This window comes from Pristis pectinata, chromosome 14 (genome assembly GCF_009764475.1).
Source record: "Pristis pectinata isolate sPriPec2 chromosome 14, sPriPec2.1.pri, whole genome shotgun sequence".
Taxonomy (NCBI): Eukaryota; Metazoa; Chordata; class Chondrichthyes; order Rhinopristiformes; family Pristidae; genus Pristis; species Pristis pectinata.
In genome coordinates this window covers 45,655,203-45,673,652 of record NC_067418.1, presented here as the reverse complement: position 1 = coordinate 45,673,652, position 18,450 = coordinate 45,655,203, and the positions used below count along the sequence as shown (strand labels likewise).

General features: G+C 45.1%; 2 protein-coding genes across 3 annotated transcripts in view; one reads left to right on the top strand and one right to left on the bottom strand.

Moving 5' to 3' along the window:
* Positions 1 to 18,450, top strand: part of fjx1 (four-jointed box kinase 1) — a 440,027-nt gene that overhangs the window by 306,783 nt on the left and 114,794 nt on the right. The window lies entirely within an intron of this gene.
* commd9 (COMM domain containing 9) lies at positions 425 to 18,059 on the bottom strand. Of its 2 annotated transcripts, XM_052029232.1 has the most exons (6): positions 17,951 to 18,042; positions 15,010 to 15,135; positions 5,673 to 5,812; positions 4,108 to 4,142; positions 3,825 to 3,928; positions 425 to 849 (listed from the first exon to the last, which is right to left on the bottom strand). In XM_052029232.1, the coding sequence occupies exons 1-6, from the start codon at positions 17,990 to 17,992 to the stop codon at positions 709 to 711; spliced, it is 588 nt and encodes a 195-aa protein (XP_051885192.1). In that variant the 5' UTR covers positions 17,993 to 18,042; the 3' UTR covers positions 425 to 708. The 2 variants fall into 2 exon arrangements, with proteins under 2 accessions (XP_051885192.1, XP_051885193.1); XM_052029233.1 differs by lacking the exon at positions 15,010 to 15,135 and having other exon boundaries at positions 17,951 to 18,059.

Here is an 18,450-nt window from a genome sequence, read left to right as displayed (position 1 = left end):
CATTTCATATCAAAGACCTTTCATTAGCACAATGTTTATTCATCTTGTATTTTCTTGTTTGTTCAGGGGCTACTGATATAAGGTACCCTACATAATATTCAGATGCTGGACTACGGGTTTGGAGAGAGAAATCTGAATTCCATTTATGTAGCTGAGAATTACAGATTCAAGTAATTAAAAATGTTTAATAACTTTCATCAGTAATTTTAATTGTGAAACTAATGAGACTGGCCATTAGCATTTTTCAGAGAAGGAAATTACTGTAGAAAAGAAAATCACAAGAAGATTGTAGCAAGGATGGAGGTAGTCCACCCCAACTGTGACTCCTGATCCACCAATCTGGTTTACTCTTCACTGATGTCCAGCAAGCATTCAGTTCCCAACGTGTTCATAACAGCCACATCCTGGCAAAGACTGATTAAAAAACATTTTGGTATTGCTTTTAATTGCAATATTAACGCAAGGCTCACTTTACACAAAAGAAACAAGTATTACGATACAAAAAAAAGACATTTAATACAAGGGAAAGAAAGTTTGGGGGAAATTTACAGGAATCACATCTTTGATGATTGAAATCGGATAGCGCAAAATGAAAGGTTAACAACTCAAAGCCTTACATAACAAAACAGGGCAATGAACAATCCTTCTGATCCAAATATGATTTCTTAGAAGTGTCCGATACTTGTGCACTGAGACAGCTGGTAAACACTATTTATTTGCCACAGCTGAAAGCTGATCCCGGATCCGACCAAGTCCGTCCAACATCGTGTCCAGTTTTTCTTTACTTAGTTCAAGAGAAACGGTGGAAATTGTGGGCTTATCTCGGCAAACTGTGGCATCATCCTGAATCTGAGAGGGAAGGCAAACACCATTAGAAATATGCATACACAGGTCTTATGCTAATACAGATGCTGCAAAATCATACACAATTAAAATGTTATTTTCAGCTCTATTTTATCCACACATAGTGCAATGCGAGTACAGATTAATTAAAATTAAGCGACCTTTCTACAGTTCAGCTGAATCCTTACAAGGTTGTAACTTGAGTTTTAAGAGACTGCAGTTTCTTATACAGGGAGATTAACAGATCAATTTGTAGCCACTGTGATTTAATTTACAACCAACATCAGTTACATTGACTAGATTGTAACAAAATAAGGACATGGAGGAAATGAATAATGTTTAAATTGGAATTTAAACCTGTAGAAATCACATGCTGTAGTCGAATTCAGTTCAGTGAAAAGATATAGGAAGCAATTTCTTCCATTGGGATTCAGCTATGGCTATTTAGTGCTGACTACAACTGACTCAGTGACAGGCAGATATTCCTACCATATAATGCATCCTAGAAAAAGACCATATAGCATAGACAATCTCATTTGATAACTGTTATAAATTTAATCCTGAGGCAACATTAACTGGCAGTTGCAGCTGTCTAGTACAAGTATTGAATTTCACTACATCTATAGAAACATTCTATGTGTGCCTCATGTAGAACAGAAAAACTTGCTAGGTATAAGATTTCCCAATAAACAACAATTGCTCAATAGATTGACAGCAGTTGGCTCAAAGCACTTTATTCTGAATGAATACAAGGATAAAGAGCCCTTTCTAACCCAGCCAAAATAAAAAGTCCCCACACTAACAATTGAGTTGCCTACTCAATTCTACCTTAATGTTCACTGAACCCACACATTATAAATCATTTAATTACAAGTTCTACTTTCTCCAGGGAATCTCTGTTATTCACATCAAACAGGTCAAACTCAGGAATATTTTCATAAACCACTTACACATGTCAACATTTCCTGCAAGGAAACACTGAATGGAAAAAACAAACCAAAGAATCTTCCATTTTACTTCTGCTTCTGTCATTTGCTAAGAATTTTGATGTCACTAACAGTTTAACACCACCTTGCTCTGCACTCCTTATAAATTGTGTTTCTCTCCCTGTTCTTTAGCAGGTGCTTAATCCATTGTAGAGGTACAATTCTGTAGGTATTGGGCTCTTTAGCAGACACAAATAAATTTGTGCATGAGCCCAGGCCGAAAGTAATAGGGATATTGGGCTGTGGAAAATGTCTTATGCAGCATCGTGCTCAAACTCCTGAGCTCCTCGGGATATCAAGGAGAGAATTTACGGCTAATTTGTCCTTTCCCTGACTCAGAATAGGGCAAACAAATTTCTAGAAACCCTCTGTTCAGATCAGGTGTTATTAATTGATAATGCCCAGTGCCTGAGAGCAATGGGTAACTTGGATCAGGCATACTATTTAAAGACTGATTGCACAATTAAAAAGCTTTTAATTGCCTGATAAAATGCACGAGACAATTTTTGTCCCCACTTCAGGAAAACAGATTCTGATCAACATATCATCTGATCTCAAGCAGATCAGTCAACTGCCATTTTTACACAGGCAGTTCTTTATTCTGATTCAAAATACTTGTATTTTTGTAGCCTATTTAACATTACCAAACAGAAGTGTTATCAAAAGTTTGATTCTTGAGCTATATAGGATTAGGCAGATGACCAAAATCTCAGTGAAAGAGACTTTTAAACAGCTGGTTAAAAGAGGAAGAGGTGAAGAGGTTTAGGTAGGGACTTAAAAGATTCAGGGTCTTAGCAGCTAAAAGTAGAGCCACTAAGAGTAGAATTATTAAAGCTGTGAATGAGCAAGAGGCCAAAAATGCCAGAATGCAGATATCTTAGAAGGTTGTAGGGCTGACACATTGGGAGCATTATTCAGTCTTGCTCCAATCAAGTTCAGTGCAATGGCCTTCAATCTGACTTCTATCTTCCTTGAACAGCGCTACCAGAAGTGAAACCCACATTTAATTAGCTCTTAGTCTCAAAGAAGAACGCAAGTCTGTCCGCAACATCTAGGTGCAGTCCCTAGGGAAAGAATTGCAAACTGGAATATTAGGCAAGTCAGTAATTCCTCATCTCCGCATTTATCACTACCTCAATTAGACCTCCATTCTGCCCTTTCCATAAAACGAGTAAATGCTACCCAAATCTGCTACCCCATGATGTGAAAATTCTTAACAAAGCCCTAACAAAGAGCTTCTTAATTGTGCACTCATTCTAAATAATATGCCTGCATTCAAATTATCCATTGCTCTCAGCATCTTAAAATACTAAGTGGCTGTTTTTTTCTTAATCTTACATTGTTTATTACTAATTCCCTTTCATTGGAATTCACTTGCATAAATTGTTCCACATCTTTCTCCAACATAGGAAGCTGCCATTTGGCCCATTTAGTCTTTGCCAGCTCTCCGCCCACGTTTCTATCAACTTCAACCCCTACCACTTCCCTACAGGCCAGGGACAACTTAGAGCGGTCAATTAATCTACCCGCACATCTTTGGGAGGCGGGAGGACACCCATGTACTCACAAGGAGAACATACAGTCAGGATTGACCGGGATCACTGGGTCAATGAGGCAGCAGCTCTGCTGGTTGCGCTTCTGCCACACCCATGTATGATGCTTATCTCAAGTGATACTCAAGGGAGAAAGTTGGCAATTTCCTGTCCTGAAAATATCAACCAAATTTATTCTTGTACAACTAGTGTCCCAAACAGTTTGGTATGGAGGTGAGCAAAACTGGTATGAAATACAGTTTAGAACACAAAAAAGATTTCAGGTTAAAGTCAATGGTGATGCTAGTCCTAAACAGAAAAAATAATTTAAACCATTTCTTAGAGGAAATTTGTTGGGCAGTTGGCCCAACTGTGACTTGGAAGCTGCATTTCAAAATTGTTCAACAAAAAGGTGGAAATATCTTTGCACTTGCAAAATGTTAAGATCGTGAATCAGTGATACCTTCATTTGGAGTAAACACGTAGGCACCGCCATTCTGTTGATGTTATCGGAGGAGGTTTTGATATCCACTCTCCAATCCATGTCGATGAGCCGGGGCAAGGAAACTAGGGGAGAGAAAGAACAAAGAAAAGTGTAGTACCACAGAGTAACGAACCAGCATTATGAATGTATTGGTAACTATGGGGAAGAAATTAATGTCTTAAGAATCTCATTGCATGCAGTGGATGCACCTTTTACATTATACACTGACATATGGATTAAAGCAAAACACAGTCTCCCTTACTTTGATTTGCAAGTGCCTCATTCCTCCAGCTGGCTCTGAAATAGATATCAAAAATTAATTTTCAGAGAATAAATCCCCATTATCTGTGAGCTGCATTTCAGACCATTTTAGCACACGAAAAAACACAGTCACAGCAGTGCATCATCTTTTATGGCTCATTTTCTTTCAGCTGGGCAGTCTCACAGGGACACTAAGCCTGGGGATCCTGCATGGGTACATCAATACTCTGCCTCAATTCTCACAATGGGAAGTGTCCACTTTAATGCCCAATAAACAATTTAACCTAGCAAGACATCCCAAAGCATTTGCAGTCACGTTATCAAACAAAATTTGAGACCAAACCACAAAAAGGAATATTAGGTGACCATAGAACAGTACAGCACAGGAACAGGCCCTTCGGCCCACGATGCCTGTACCAAACACAATGCTAAATTAAACCAAATCTCCTCAGCTTGCATGATTCATATTCCTCCATTCCCTGCATATCCATGGGTCCATCTAAAAGTCTCTTAAACACCAAATGACGAATGTTTCAAGGAGTGTCTTAGAGGGAGACAGCAAAGTTCAGAGGGGGAGTTCTACAGTTTAAAGCAGGTAAATGGACAAAAAGGATTAGCATAAATGGACAAGGTTAGCATGGACATGTTGGGCTCGAAGGGCTCTTTTCTGTACTGTACAGCTTTATGACTGTAAAACCATGATAGTTGACAGCAAAGGAGTCACCCATGGAGTAATTAAATAAGAGATGTGCAAGATGACAGAGAAATGCATAAATCTCCACTGCAGAGGGTTGGCGGTCACAGGGAAAGAGTACAGCAAGGTCCAGCTGAACCAAGGATAAGAATTTTAAAATCTAAAAAGCACTTGATGTAGATCAGTGTTGGGTAACTGGGGCGGTGCCAGTTGGGATACAAGCTCAAGTTTTCAGTAGGTAGAATGGGAAAAGTCACAGGATTGCTGGAAAAGTCAAACCTAGAAGCAACAAATAGAGCTAATTGTAAGACAAGTTACATTAAGTGAAAACTGCATTTACCTGGACTGGATTATTAAGTAGGGACTCTCTTGCCAGTTTGAAGTCTCAACATCCCTTAACAATGCTTACTTAAATAGATTAATGACTTCTTCAGTCTCCATTTGCTAACCAATCACGTTAATTTAACAGCTCATTATTCAAACTGAATCGCAAATTTCAAAAGCTTTCACAAGGGATCTGACATTCTGTTCACAGACAATACAAGGAAGAATTTGAGTTTACTCAAGGCATTATTTTCAGTTTGTTTCAACTGCAGAAGCTGACCTGTCTATTAAGTTTTTTTAAATGCTTTTAACCTCTTAAAAATCACATTGCCCTCATAACTTCTTCCAAGTCCCTGCTACATAATAAACATATTGATCTGAAGAAAAACACACAACTCAAGCAAATTAAACTATTGGAGAATTTGAATTGATTATCAGTTTCAATAAATGTACATTTTAAATTGAAACCAAGTGAAATTACTTTGATTCCAATTGCAGCAAAATCGACATCAACACCTTACACTGAATGAAGAGAATAAAGGACTTACACATTTTCAAGAATTATTTTAGTTAACAGATTTTTTAGGTTTTGATGGAAGTTATCGGGAAAGAGTAGGAAAACCTCTTCAGCTGAAGTCAGTCCTTGGAACACAACTTGCCGTGTGAAATAGTGGAGGGAAGAGATCAACTGTGGAGAGAAAGGATATGTAATAGCAGTAATGGTTCTCTGCTTTATGCTTCTTCTTCATTCTACATAAAGTACAAACCAGGTATTCTTCACATCAGTTATGAACAGTTTCCTTTACTTCACTTGAACAATAATACCAACTACCATTCTTACATACCAGGTTTTTCTGTTCCATAGATCACCCTATCAGAATAAGATTGATAAATGAAAGGGATCTTCTAGGCTGTGGATCTCCATGACCGAGAATGCATTGCAAGAACAACGGATAGAAGCATGCTCCTTCTTTCAGCAAGATGACAACTAATCTATCCCAACTTTGCCTTCCCACACTATCGCCACATCCCTTGATTCCCTTGAGTAATCACAAGCTTATCACTGTGTTGAATATATTCAATGATTGAACATTCACACCTCTCAGGGGGGCAGTGAACTTCAAAGATGCACAACCTTTTTGTGTGAATAAAGTTTTAATCTTGGTCCTAAGTAGCCCACCCATTGAGTGTGGTGCACACTTCTAGACATTTCAGTCAAGGAAAACACCCTCTCATCATCTATCCTCTAAGCTCCCCCCCCCCTTTTGAAATTTCTATGTGATCACCTTTCCATTATCTGTACTCCAGGATAAATACACCCAATCTCTCATAGGAAAATCCTTTCATGCCAGAAGTCAATCCAGTGAAGACAATAACTGGACATAGTACTCTTGGTGTGGTCTCACAAAGGCCCTCTAAGTGCATAAAATTCCTTGAACTCTTACACTCTAATGCCTCCACAATTAAGGTCAACATAACCACTTGCTTTCCTAATGACTCAGAATGGGAGGTGTCCACTTTAATGCCTATAATTAATTTTGAGGTCATAAAAGGACAGACAAATACTTCCACATTTAAAAAAAATTGTTTTCCTTTCTTTCCAATTCAATTACCCTTATAACTGGGTAAACTGGGCTGGCTGATACGCTGCCACCCGAGTAAACCTTAAATGGGCACAGATCTCAACAGTATTTGCTACTGTGATTGGACTCCTGGTACAGGTATGTCAAGAAAGTCATTTGTCCCAATCTCATCCATCCCATTTCCCCAATACTGCCCTATAGCCCTGCAATTCGTTCCCCGCTAAGTGCTTATCAAATTCCTTTCAGAAAACTTCCACCACTTTGGCAGGTAGTATAATTTTAGATCATAACTACATACTGCATATAGGTTCATCCTCAGATCTTCCTTGTATCTTTTACTCCAAATTTGAAATCTGTGTCCCTTGGTCAGTGAGCCATCTGCAAATGGGAACAGCTTCCATCTATCTGAACCAACAAACGAGCCCGCACAACACCATCAGATCTCCTCTCAATTTGCTCATGGGGAACAACCCCAGCTTCTTCAATCTAACACTACAGCTTACCCCAGGACCATTCAACTAAATCTTTTCTGCATCTTCTCGAGGACCATCACACACTTCTTAACATTGAGTGAGTAGGATAGGGCACAATATCCCAGATGTTGCATTTTATAAAAGGTTCAGCAAAACTCTCCACTTTGTACTCTATTCCTCCATTTATGAATCCCAAGATCCCATGTGGTCTACTAACTATTCTTTCAACATGACCCATCAGTTTCAATGATTTGCGCACATACACATCCAGGCCCATCTGAGCTTGCACACCTTTGTGAACCATGCCATTTAGCCTATATTTGTGTCTCATTCTTTCTACCAAAGTGCATCAATTCAAACAATATTAACTTTCAAATGCCACGTCTGCCCATTCAGCTGTGTTATTTTGCAGTATATTATCCTCCTTTCAATCTGCCACACTTCCAAGTTCTGCATCATCCACGAATTTCAAAACTTTACCATGCATGCAAAATGTCTAAGCTATTAATGCCCAAAGCAAGCAGTGACCCCAGCACCTATCCATGGGGAGCACCATTACCTACCATCTCCCAGTCTGAAAAACATCTATTTACCATTACTCTCAGCTTTCGGCCTTTAAGGTACTTTCCTCTCCATGCTGCTACTGGCCCTTTAATTCCATGGCATCAATTTAGCTGACCAGCCTTCTGCACGAGTCTTTATTAACTGCCTTCTGAAAAATCAACGTGGACAACATCTGCTTTTGCTAGATAAATTAATTACACAAATGGAAATAAGTGGGCGTCACTGAGACATGGCTGCAAAGTGAGCAAGGCTGGGAATTAAATATCCCAGGTTAGTTAACCTTAGAAGAGACAGGCAAAACGGAAAAAAAGGGTAGCCCTGATAATAAAAGGTGAGAAAAAGGCAGTGCAGAGAGAAAATTCAGAAAATCAAGCAGTAGAATAGAATAAAATTTGGGTGCAACTAAGAAACAGGAGTTATCTGCAGATCACAAACAATAGCGGCAATGTAGAGCAAAGTATAAGTCAATAAATTAGAGGAGCATGTAGCCAGGGTAATACAATAATCATAAAAAAGTTTTAAACTACATATAGATTAGGCAAATCAAATTAGCAGTAATAGTGTGGAGAGCAAATTCACAAGTGTATCAGAGATGGTTTCAAGATCAGAATGTAGAGCAGTCAATCTGGTGACAAGCTATTTTAGATTATTATGCAATGAGAAAGGATTAATTAACAATCTGGGAGTTAAGTTGCATTTGGAGAACAGAGATCATAACAGAATTTAATATACAAATTGAAAAGTGATTTAGTTCAATCTGGAACTAGGAACTTAAATCTATATAAAGCAAACAGCAAAGATTTGAGTCATGAATTTGCTACAGAAGATTGGGAAACTACATTAAGAAGTATGAGAGTAAATGAGTAATAGCTAATATTTAAACAATTAACATATAGTTTACAACAAATATGTATTACCGTCAGGCAAAAGACAGGAACTATGATCTAGTCATGGCTAACAAGGGGAGTAACACCAGATGAAAAGGCTTATAATATTGCCAAAAAGTGTAGCAAGCCTGAGGATCGGGAAAATTTTAGAATTCAAAGGAGAACTAAGAAATTGAAGAGGTAGAGTAGAATATGAGATTAATCTAGTAAGAAATATAAAAATGGTCTGTCAAAGCATCTGTAGATATTCAAAAAGGAAAAGATTATGTAAAGTTAATGTGGGTTCTTTACAGACTGAGGCAGGAAAAGTTATATTGGGGAATGAGGAAATGGAAGCAAAATTAAACAAGTATTTAATCTCTGTTTCCATAGAAGACACTCAAATTCCTGGAAATAGTGGAGCACTACATACCTAGAGTGCATGTGGCGTTGAAGAGGTTAGCATTAGTTTAAAAAAAGTTTAATAAAATCAAATGCTACTGAAAGTTGACTCAATCTCCAAGACCAGATTACCTACATCAAGGTTTTAAAAGGGATGGTTTTGGAGATAATAGATGCATTGGTTGTCATCTTCCATTTAAGTGGAAATATTTCTATGGGATTTTGGAAGGCTAATATACTGGCAATGACTAAGGATTGGTTAATGGACAGGGTAGGAATAAATGGGTAAATTTTAGGATGGATGGCTGGAACTAGTGGAGTGCTGCAAGGATTGGTACTGGAGTCCAAGCTATTCACTGTAAAAATACTATAGGATATTCGATGCAGCTTTGCTGAGGACGCAAAGTCGGATGCCAATGTGGACTGTGGGAAGAATGTAGAAAAGCTTCAAAGGAACACAAAGGGCAGATGAATGTGCAAAGAGACAACGGATGAAATATACGCAATAAAATGTGAGATGATTCATATTGGTTGAAAATTATCAATTTTCTTAAACAAAAAAGGTTAGAGATTGAACACATTGGCACTGAGCAGAACCGCGTACTTGTACGTGGAATTGCTCCGGGACCTGGTGTAGGCTTGGATGGCTTCCTACGTCATTACGAAATACGTCATCAGTAGGAGGAAACCATTAAGTAGTTACTGATAGTAGGATACCAATGGGAATGGGCATAGTCAACCTGGAATAAATCCAGTTAAACCTTAGTTGTGCAAGTATCTCCTTCCTTAGGTTGAGAAACCAGATTAGTACGTATTATTAAAAGTTACAGTCTCACCAAGGCCACATATGATGAAGCAAGATGTCTCTACCCATGCACTCAAATCCTTTTACAAGTCCATGCACCATTTGCTTTCCTAATTGATTATAGTATATATATTCAGGTATATTAATTTGCCTCTGCCAAAACTGCCAACCTCAGGATTACTCTAGAGTGCAAAGCTGCTTTCTTCTATGATCAAATATTCCCTTCAACACAATTCTTCTACACCAATGTCACCTTCAGAAGCTACCAATGAGGGGAGCTCAGATTTTTCCCCACAGAGACCACCTTTCCATTTGCTTACCCTCACTTTCAACCGAATTATAATCTCCAACAACCTCCACTGCCTGCATGCTTAACCCAAATATTTTTCTCTCCAGCCTCCATCACGTCACAGAATTGTACAACAGAGAAACAGGCCCTTCAGCTCACCACATCCATGCCAACCTTTTAGCCCACCTACACTAATCATTTGTCCTCAGAAACATCCTCAAGAACCACTTTCTCTTCCCTTTCCTCCATTTCCATTAACCTCCTGACAATTCAAGTCCTCCTCCTGGCTCCAACACTGGTTGGAATTGTCCATCATTCCCTCAATTCATAGACTTCCTTTCAAAATTATCACAGAACCCCATCTCTTGAAAAGCTCATCCTTGATTTATAACCCCCTCAGAGTCCAAACACTCTGACTCACAACATTATGATTACATCCTCAATTTACACCAAAGACTTACAAAAGCAATTACTTTATAGACACAGATGAGGCTATAGGTATATATTTAATTGTATTGTAGCAATGGGCTGCGCACTGAGCTAGGAATAACCACATGTAGTCAGTGGGTTGAACTCGAGACTGATTTATTCGAATCTTGCCGTGCTGGCTTTTAAGCAGTTAAGTTCCTGCGCTCGACGCGCGGCAATGATGTCGGAGGTGCGCCAACCGAACCTCTTCCCGCGCGCGGGCTTTCTCCCCTCGCTGTTGAAGAAGGCCCTGCGCCATTTTGCGGCTGGCCTGTCTGCCGACCCGTGCGCCGACTTCGGAGCCGGTTCGCTTGCGTCGAAGGTGGGTCGCCACATAACCACCCCCCCAGAACCGGCGATAAACCCCCGAAGTCCACAGCCTGGATCAGTCACTGTTTGGGCGGTCTGCCTCTGCGCCGCGGAGCCTGAACCTTGACCGGCTGCGCCAAGTCCACATGGGCTGGTTTGAGCCGATCCACTGTGAGAACCTCCTCTTTCCCCCCAATGTCCAGAATGTACGTGGACCCGTTGTTCCTGAGCACCTTGAGCGGCCGCTGTAGCGGTGTCCGGTGTGTGCCCCTCCTTACAAATACAAACTTACAGTTCTGCAGGTCTTTGGGTATGCAGGTGGTGATCTGTCCGTGCCGTGAAGTCGGTACGGGGGCCAGGTTGCCGAGCCTCTCGCGTAGTCTGTCCAGGGCTGCCGCAGGTTCTTCCTCTTGCCCCCTTGGGGCTGGTAGGAACTCTCCTGGGACGACCAGGGGTGCGCCGTACACCAGCTCAGCCGACGAGGTGTGCAGGTCCTCTTTGGGTGCTGTGCAGATTCCAAGCAGGACCCAGGGGAGCTCGTCCACCCAGTTAGGCCCTTTCAGGCAGGCCACGAGAGCCGATTTTAAGTGACGGTGGAAACGTTCCACTAGTCCGTTCGACTGTGGGTGGTAGGCAGTAGTGTGGTGTAGCCGTGCTCCCAAGAGGCTGGCCGTGGCCGACCACAGGCTGGAGGTGAACTGGGCGCCTCTGTCGGAGGTAATGTGGGCCGGTGCCCCGAAGCGTGCTACCCAGGTTGCGATCAGAGCTTAGGCACAGGAATTGGCAGAGGTGTCAGTGAGCGGGGCTGCCTCTGGCCATCTCCTGAACTGGTCTACCATAGTTAGGAGGTACCATGCTCCTCTCGACACTGGCAGGGGCCCCACGATATCTACATGAATGTGGTCGAACCTCCGGTGGGTGGGTTCGAACTGCTGCAGTGGGGCTTTGGTGTGCTGCTGCACCTTGGCTGCTTGACACTGCACGCACGTTTTGGCCCATTCACTGACCTGTCTGCGAAGGCCGTGCCACACGAACCTGCTGGAGACCATCCGGATGATTGTCCTGATGGATGGGCGTGCCAAACTGTGTACAGAGTTGAAAACTCACCGCCGCCAGGCTGCCGGGATGATGGGGGGAGGTTGGCCAGCAGCCACATCACACAGGAGGGTCCTCCCACCTGGGCCTGCTAGGAAGTCCTGCAGCTGCAAACCCGAGACTGCGGTCCTGTAGCTGGGCAACTCGTTATCTGCCTGCTGCGCCTCCGCTAGTGCTGCACAGTCCACCCCCGGGACAGGGCCTGGATAGCTGGTCTGGAGAGTGTGTCCGCCACGACGTTGTCCTTTCCCAAGACATGCTGGATGTCCGTCGTGTACTCAGAGACGTAGGACAGATGTCGCTGCTGGCGGGCCGACCAGGGATCCGACACCTTCGTGAATGCGAAGGTCAATGGTTTGTGATCCGTGAACGCGGTGAATGGCCTGCCCTCTAAGAAATACCTGAAATGTCAGATGGCCAGATATAGTGCTAACAGCTCCCGGTTGAAAACACTGTACTTGAGTTCGGGTTGCCGCAGGTGCCTGCTGAAGAATGCCAGGGGTTGCCAGCGCCCCTTGATGAGTTGCTCCAGCACTCCACCAACTGCCAGGTTGGATGCGTCCACTGTGAGGGCGGTTGGAACGTCCGTTCTGGGGTGCACCAGCATCGCGGTGTCTGCCAAGGCTTCCTTGGCTTTGACGAAAGCGGCCACAGCCTCTTCATCCCAAGTAACGTCCTTGCCTTTATCCGACATCAGGGTGAACAAAGGGCGCATGACACGGGCTGCTGAGGGGAGGAAACGGCGGTAGAAGTTGACCATACCCACGAACTCCTGCAAGCCTTTGACTGTGTTGGGCCGGGTGAAGTGGCGGATCGCGTCTACCTTAGTGGGCAGGGGCGTTGCCCCGTCTTTGGTAATCCTGTGGCCCAGGAAGTTGATGGTGTTGAGTCCGAACTGGCATTTGGCCGGGTTGATCGTGAGGCCAAAATCACCCAGGCAGGAGTAGAGCTGGCGGAGGTGAGAAAGATGCTCCTGACGACTTCTGCTGGCTATGAGGATGTCGCCCAAATTGACGAACGCGAAGTCCAGGTCGTGTCCCACCACATCCATTAGTGGCTGGAACATCTGTGTGGCATTCTTCAGGCCGAAGGGCATTCGGAGGAACTCGAACAGGCCGAATGGGGTAACGAGTGCTGTCTTAGGGATGTCTTCAGGGTGTACCGGGATTTGATGGTATCCCCGGACGAGGTCCACCTTGGAAAAGATGCTTGTCCCGTGCAGGTTTGCTGCAAAGTCATGTATGTGCGGCACGGGGTAGCGGTCTGGGGTTGTAGCCTCGTTCAGTCAACGGTAGTCACCACATGGTCTCCAGCCCCCGGCTGCTTTGGGCACCATGTGCAGGGGGGCAAGCCCATGGGCTGTCTGACCTCCGTACGATCCCCAATTCCTCCATCGCCAGGCAGAGCTTGTCTGGGGGAAGCCGTCATGCGCAGGCGTGGAGGGGTGGTCCCTTGGTCAGAACATGGCGTCTGGGTATGGCTGCCGTGAACTGCGGTGCCAGAACCGGTGGGAAGTCCTCCAAGATTCTGGTGAATTCGTTGTCCGACAGCGTGACAGAATCCAGGTGTGGGGCCGGCAACTTGGCTTCGCCCAAAGAGAACGTCTGGAAAGTCCTGGCATAGACCAGCCTTCTCCCGTGCAAGTCGACCAGTAGGCTGTGAGTTCGTATGAAGTCCGCCCCCAGGAGTGGTTGGCCACGGCGGCCAGTGTGAAGTCCCACGTGAACCGACTGGCGCCGACCTGCAGCTGCACTGTGCGGGTGCCATAGGTGCGTATCATGCTGCCGTTTGCGGCCCTCAGGGTGGGTCCCGGCTCCCTGTTGTGGGTGTCGTACCTCGTTAGGGGTAAGACACTGATTTCCGCTCCGGTGTCAACCAAAAAGTGGCGTCCCGACTGTTTGTCCCAGACATACAAGAGGCTGTCCTGGTGGCCAGCCACTGTAGCCATTAGCAGCGGCTGGCCTTGGCATTTCCCAAGAACTTGCAGGGCGGGCGACACCCGTGGGCTTCTGTGCCCCACCGCTGATGGTAGAAACACCACTGTACAGTGGCCTCCCCACTCCTGCCTCTGGGTTGTGTGCACTCCGTTGCCGGGCCTGGTCTGTCCTGGCGTTGGGCACGTGGCTTGGTAATCTGGCCGACGGACGCCCCGTTTTCCTTCTTGGCCTTCCACAGTACATCTGCCCGGGCCACTACCTTCCGGGGGTCACTGAAATCTGCGTCGGCCAGTAGCAGATGTACGTCGTCGGGCAGTTGCTCTAGGAACGCCTGCTTGAACATGAGGCAGGGCTTGTGTCTGTCAGCCAGGGCCAGCATCTCATTCATTAATGCTGACGGCAGCTGGCCCCCCAAACTGTCCAGGTGCAGCAAGTGGGCACCGCACTCCCGTCGTGAGAGGCTGAAGGTCTGTATGAGCAGCACTTTGAATGCTGCATACTTGCCTTCCTCCGGGAGCGACTGTATGAAATCCTCAACCTGGGCGGCTGTCTCCTGGTCAAGGGAGCTCACCACATAACAGTAACGCGTGGAATCAGAAGAAATCTGCCGAATCTGGAACTGGGCCTCTGCTTGGTCAAACCACAGGCATGGTCACAGCATCCAGAAGGGTGGCAGTTTCAGCGAAACTGCGTGAATGGATGAAGAGTCGATCATCTTCGGTCCAAATCCCGTTTGGACCGTCGGGGTCACCAATGTAGTGATGGGCTGCGCACTGAGCTAGGAATAACGACACGTAGTCGGTGGGTCGACCTCGAGACTGGTTTATTCGAATCTTGCCACGCTGGCTCTTTAGCAGTTAAGTTCCCGCGCTCGACGTGCGGCGATGACGTTACAGGTGCGCCAACCGAACCTCTTCCCACGCGCGGGCTTTCTCCCCTCGCTGTTGAAGAAGGCCCAGTGCCATTTTGTGGCTGGCCTGTCTGCCGACGCGCGCGCCGACTTCGGAGCCGGTTCGCTTGCGTCGAAGGTGGGTCGCCACAGTATATTTAATATACAAGTAAAACACATTTTGCTAACCCAGGTTTTCTCTTACCTGTTGTGCCTCCTCAGCAGTCACTGATAAACTGTTGACAGCGTTATCAACCAACCTAGGTGAATTAGTGGCCGCAGATGAAAAACATTCCTGACATAATTGCCTCACCACATCCTTTGAGGGAGCCTGAAAGACAGCGACTCAAATCACCAAGAATCTACATTTATACCAAATGCCAGTAACACAGAGTTCAGATGTAATATTGGACTAGGTTACACGGTTAGGCACAAGGATTTTAAACTTGATTCTCAATGGGTAGGGCACCAATGTACATCTACAAGGCTGCAGTTGAAGGGCAAGAGAAATATGGTAAACTAATAGGCAAGTTGTGATCAGAAAGCACTAGAGACCCCAGTCTAGGTAAAGTAGCAATACACTTGGTTCAGCAACAGTAGAAATGGAAAGCTGAAGAAATGCTCCAATTGAAAAGGTAACTTGTTTTAATGACACGTATGCCCTCCAGTTCAAAACAAAACTCCAGGTGAAACAGGTTTCAACTTTGAGTTTACATCTGAGCAAGCAGACCTAAGTTAAAGGAATGGTCCCTTTAGCAGGGCAAAAAGTGGACTTCAAAAGAGGAGTTGGAGAGGTGAAAGCGAGAGTTGCAATTATGCAAAAAAATGATCTGACAAGAGAAAAAGTGGGTTAAATGCAAGTTTGTGACGAGAGAGGACAGATCAATCAAGGGGAGCAATCATACAAATGAGAGCATAAGTGGATCCACCATATGCCGCCCACAATTTCTCAATGCACCTTCAGGATCTGGGGCCTCCATTTGAATCGTTTACATTTGGAATGTAATCTAGAATAAACTCCACCTGAAGTGAAAGCTTACTTTCCCTTTTACCAAGCAAACAAGGCTCCTGGATGTTTGCTAAGAAACACAAGATCAAATTACTTGATTTCAAGTTAAAGAACATGTAATAACAGAAGAGGTTCCCTAGTACTGAAATGCATGTGACTTAAATGTGATTGTCCCGTGTACCAACAACATGGTGCACAAAACCAGAGGTCTCTCAAGCAAAAAATGTAACTTGGGAGACAGTGTCTTTCCTTTATTTTCACTAGGAACCATTGCATTCAGGGCTACCAAAGATGGTTGGGGACCTTGCCAATGAAAGGGTTATAGTGTTTCTGTAAATCCTTTAATTTGAATCACTGAAATTTAATAGTCTGGCTTCACACAGAAGAATTGCAAGTTCTTAAGGGCGAGATGAGGAGAAATATCCTTAAAGTTATGAATCTTCATACCCCCAAAGGCCGTGGATGCTGAACCTTTAATATTCAAGGCTAATTTAGATTAAAACTTTTGGAAAACAAAGAAATCAGGGGAGGAGGTTGGAGCTGGGGACAAAGATCAAATCAGTCACAATCTTACTGACAGATGACAGGCAAGGGAAGCGGGGGAGGGGGAAGAGAGGGGAATTGGCAAAAAGGAAGGAAACAGGTGGAGGAGGGATGGCTGGGGGCAGGACAGTGAGGGCAAGGGAGAGGCAGGGGGAGAGAGTTGGCAGGGTAGCCAGGCACGTTGTGGGAAATGGGGAGGGAAGAGGGAACAGAAGGAGGAGTGTCCAAGGATAGCAGATCTACCTCAACATTGCAAATAAATGAGTAGAAAACTGCAGATACGGCAAATCAGTGCTGAGTAAATCAGAGTCAACACTTCAACTTAACGACATTCTACCAGAATTCAAAAAGTGAGAAAACAAATATGTTTAAAATTGCAGAATGAGGGCAGGATGGAGAGAATAGAGGAATTCTACAGAAGGGTGCAGATCAGAATTCCAGGACGCCTACACTCAATCCTTTCAGGCAGCCCTGACCTTCAAGTCACCCATCATTGTAATTCTCTGTCCTACTTTCACTCTGATCTTCCACCTCCTACATTTCCCCAATAATGCTCAATCTAAGCTCAAAGAACAGCACCTCATCTTCCTTCCAGGCACATCACATCCTTCAGTAATTAACACTGAATTTAACAGTTCCTCTTAGCCTCTTCCCCCACCCCCATCTCTCCACAGACATGGGCTGCACTTCCCTGATTGTCCCTCTTCCCCTCTCATGCTTCTAACTGCCAGTTTACAAAGCAGTTATAACCCTGACAACTTTGGTCTGGACCCTCACACAGGTATTCCCTCTTCAGTCCACCCGCATGGTAGTGTAGCGGTAAGCGTAACAATTTACAGCGCCAGCGACCCGGGTTCAATTCCGGCCGCTGTCTGTAAGGAGTTTGTACGTTCTCCATGTCTGCGTGGGTTTCCTCCCACATTCCAAAGGCGTACGGGTGCATGCTACGTTGGCGGTGGAAGCGTGGCGACACTTGCAGGCTGCCCCCCAGAACACTCTACGCAAAAGATGTATTTCACTGTGTGTTTCGATGTACATGTGACTAATAAAGAAATCTTATCTTCAGCTGAAACCACATTTGTTTTCTCAGGACAGCGTCCATCACTAAGGACCCTCACCATCCAGGACATGCCCCCTTCTCATTACTACCATCAAGGAGGAGGTACAGGAGCCTGAAGACCCACACTCAACACTTCAGGAAGCTTCTTCCCCCTCCACCATCAGGTTTCTGAAGTCTGCGAACCCTACCTGGTTATTCCTCTTTTGCAATAATTTATTTACTGGTAACTTACAGTGGTTTTTATGTCTTGCGCTGCACTGTCGCCGCAAAACAGCAAATTGCACGACGTATGTCAGTGATAATAAACCCGAGTCTGACCCCGGTTCTGCCGCAGGCTCCTCCACCCGAAACATCCACTCTGGTCCCCTCCCCACCGACGCTGCCCGACCAGCCCAGCACTTCCACCGTGCTGGCGTAAGCCAGAGCAAACACGTACTCGCTGGTGCCCCTCAGAGCGGAGCAGACACGGCCGGGCTCTCCCTCCTCCCGTCCCTGCGCGGACACAGGCGCACAAACCGTCCCCCCGTCCATTACCTTCAACAGCAGCTGCAGGGCTTCAGACCCGACCACCGCCATCTTCCTCCGCCCCACGTGACCGCCGCCCGTGCGCAGGCGCCGTGCCGCAGCCTCGCCAAAGGCAGGCTGGGACTTGTAGTCTCCGGGGCTGCTGTCAATCACTGAGGAAGGGCTCTGAATGTTGTTTTACCGCCCCGGACCGATGGACCCTTCAGTTCTGCGTCACTTGCATTTTCGCCCTGGGCGTCTCACCGCACGGCAGTGCCCTCCACCAGAGCGTGTTAGCCCGAGAGGCAAAAAAGAAAACCCCTACGAAATCCTGTTGGAAATGCTCAGCTGGTCGGGCAGCGTCTGTGGGGAGAGAACCAGAGTGGACGTCTGGAAGAAGGAGAGGAGAGGAGCGTGTCTTAAAGTTGCAGAGAGGGGAAAGTGAAGAGATCAGAGGGAATGCCGGTGATGTGCGGATCGAGGTTGTGGAGGTAACAAATTACTGTAAAAACCCAGCAGTTTGGAACAAA

Bases quoted from the DNA above. Each gene is read 5' to 3' on its own strand.
- commd9 (XM_052029232.1), bottom strand. From the start codon at position 17,992: ATGGCGGTGGTCGGGTCTGAAGCCCTGCAGCTGCTGTTGAAG. The intron at 5,813-15,009 runs GTAAGAGAAAAC...TTCTCTCCACAG, and splicing joins CTGCTGAGGAGGCACAACAG to TTGATCTCTTCCCTCCACTA. The intron at 850-3,824 runs GTATCACTGATT...CTTCCCTCTCAG, and splicing joins CGTGTTTACTCCAAATGAAG to ATTCAGGATGATGCCACAGT.